The following is a 1,485-nucleotide window of genomic DNA, read 5'->3' as shown; positions in this document are numbered from 1 at the left end:
ATATTACAGTTTTAATGACTTATAAAAAAAAAGTCGTGAAAAAAATTATTTTCAAAAGGGTTATTCCTCCCTCCTCAGTGGCAAAGCGGTATGTCTGCGGATTGACAATGCTAAAAACCGGGTTCCGATACCCGTGATGGGAAGAACACAGATAGCTCATAGTGTACACACACAAAAGAAAGTACTCTTATTTCTTGTCGATTCAAAAAATAAAGCAACAACTCCACGAAATCGAAATAATATTTACACGTTGTAAACAACCTTAAAAAATAAAAACACCATACTTTCCTTTATTCCTGGAAACTTTTATTCAAACTACAAACCATTCTTAGCATTTCATTACAATATATATATTAAGGAATAAACTGTTAAAATAGCATGGTCCAGTAATAACCACAACTTTTGATTATAATAACAAGTAATACAAAAATTGGGCTATTCCCAAAGCAGGCCTTACTATCATTATTTTTACTATGGAGTTTGTTTCCATACAGAAGATAAAAGATGACAACTTAAAATTGAAATATTACCAAAACAGTTTTTACTTTTAACACAACAGACATAAAACTGTTAGCTTAACTGAAAAAATTTGATAATACGAAATTACAATGCACCAGTAAGCTAAAATAATGGTGATAAAGAAAAGCCTTTGATAATTTGAGATTACTCGGGTAAAAGCTAAAACACAATTCTTAATGTCTGGTACATCGCAAAGTGAATTTTATTTATTCAGTGAACAGATACAGAACAAATTAATCACTCCTGTACCAGATTTTCTAGCTTAAGTGCTCGAAGTTCTTTCATCATGGCTGTCACTTCTTGTTCGGAAGCTGGTTGAAGTGGAGGTCGCGGATTTCCAAAATCTAATGGTCCAATGTTGTTCATAACTGCTTTAATCATACTGATCAGGGGTCCTAATTTTAATACAAGGTATTTAATAAACTTTTCATTTTCAACAATGTAAAAAATCTGTTATTTTTCATAGTCAAAAGAAATTATGTTTTTAAATGAGGGACACTACTTGCAGTGGTGGGATTCAAATATTTTAACAACAGGTTCTCTCACTAACAGCATGTAAAAATATTAGATATTAAAAAAAAGGAGGGGCCAGAAAGCCCCCCCCCCCCCCATCACTGAGAAAATAAAAATAGGCCGTCACGGATAGTGTTAAAGATTCTTTAGAAACTTCCAATTAAAAAAGTGTTTTATAATCTTTCTACTTTACAAAATTCAAATCTTTATTAATTTCTTCCATACGTAATACGTTAAAAAATATATTTGAAAAAAAGTAAAGTAGAAAAAAACAAAAAATATATAAAATGGACAGTAACAGGTGAAAAACAAAGAAATGAATTATTAGAGGAAGGGGTCCTGTTATATTTGGAGCGAAAACACAAAAATTTATATTTCTTAAAAATTTAAAAATGTATTAAACTAATGCATAGATGATAGATCTATCATCTAACAAATTTTATAAATTATAGT

General features: G+C 30.1%; 1 protein-coding gene across 1 annotated transcript in view; it reads right to left on the bottom strand.

Moving 5' to 3' along the window:
* Nucleotides 1-282: 282 nt before the first annotated feature.
* The window catches only part of LOC106463608 (N-acetylneuraminate lyase-like), a 22,205-nt gene continuing 21,002 nt past the window's right edge, over nucleotides 283-1,485 (bottom strand). The window contains exon 11 of the mRNA XM_022391143.1: nucleotides 283-914. Coding sequence (XP_022246851.1) covers nucleotides 757-914 — 158 coding nt within the window. The 3' untranslated portion in view covers nucleotides 283-756. The remainder of the gene's footprint in view (nucleotides 915-1,485) is intronic.

This window comes from Limulus polyphemus, unplaced genomic scaffold, assembly GCF_000517525.1.
Source record: "Limulus polyphemus unplaced genomic scaffold, Limulus_polyphemus-2.1.2 Scaffold1445, whole genome shotgun sequence".
Taxonomy (NCBI): Eukaryota; Metazoa; Arthropoda; class Merostomata; order Xiphosura; family Limulidae; genus Limulus; species Limulus polyphemus.
Note: the sequence above shows the minus strand (reverse complement) of the source record. Positions and strands in the feature narration are given on the sequence as shown.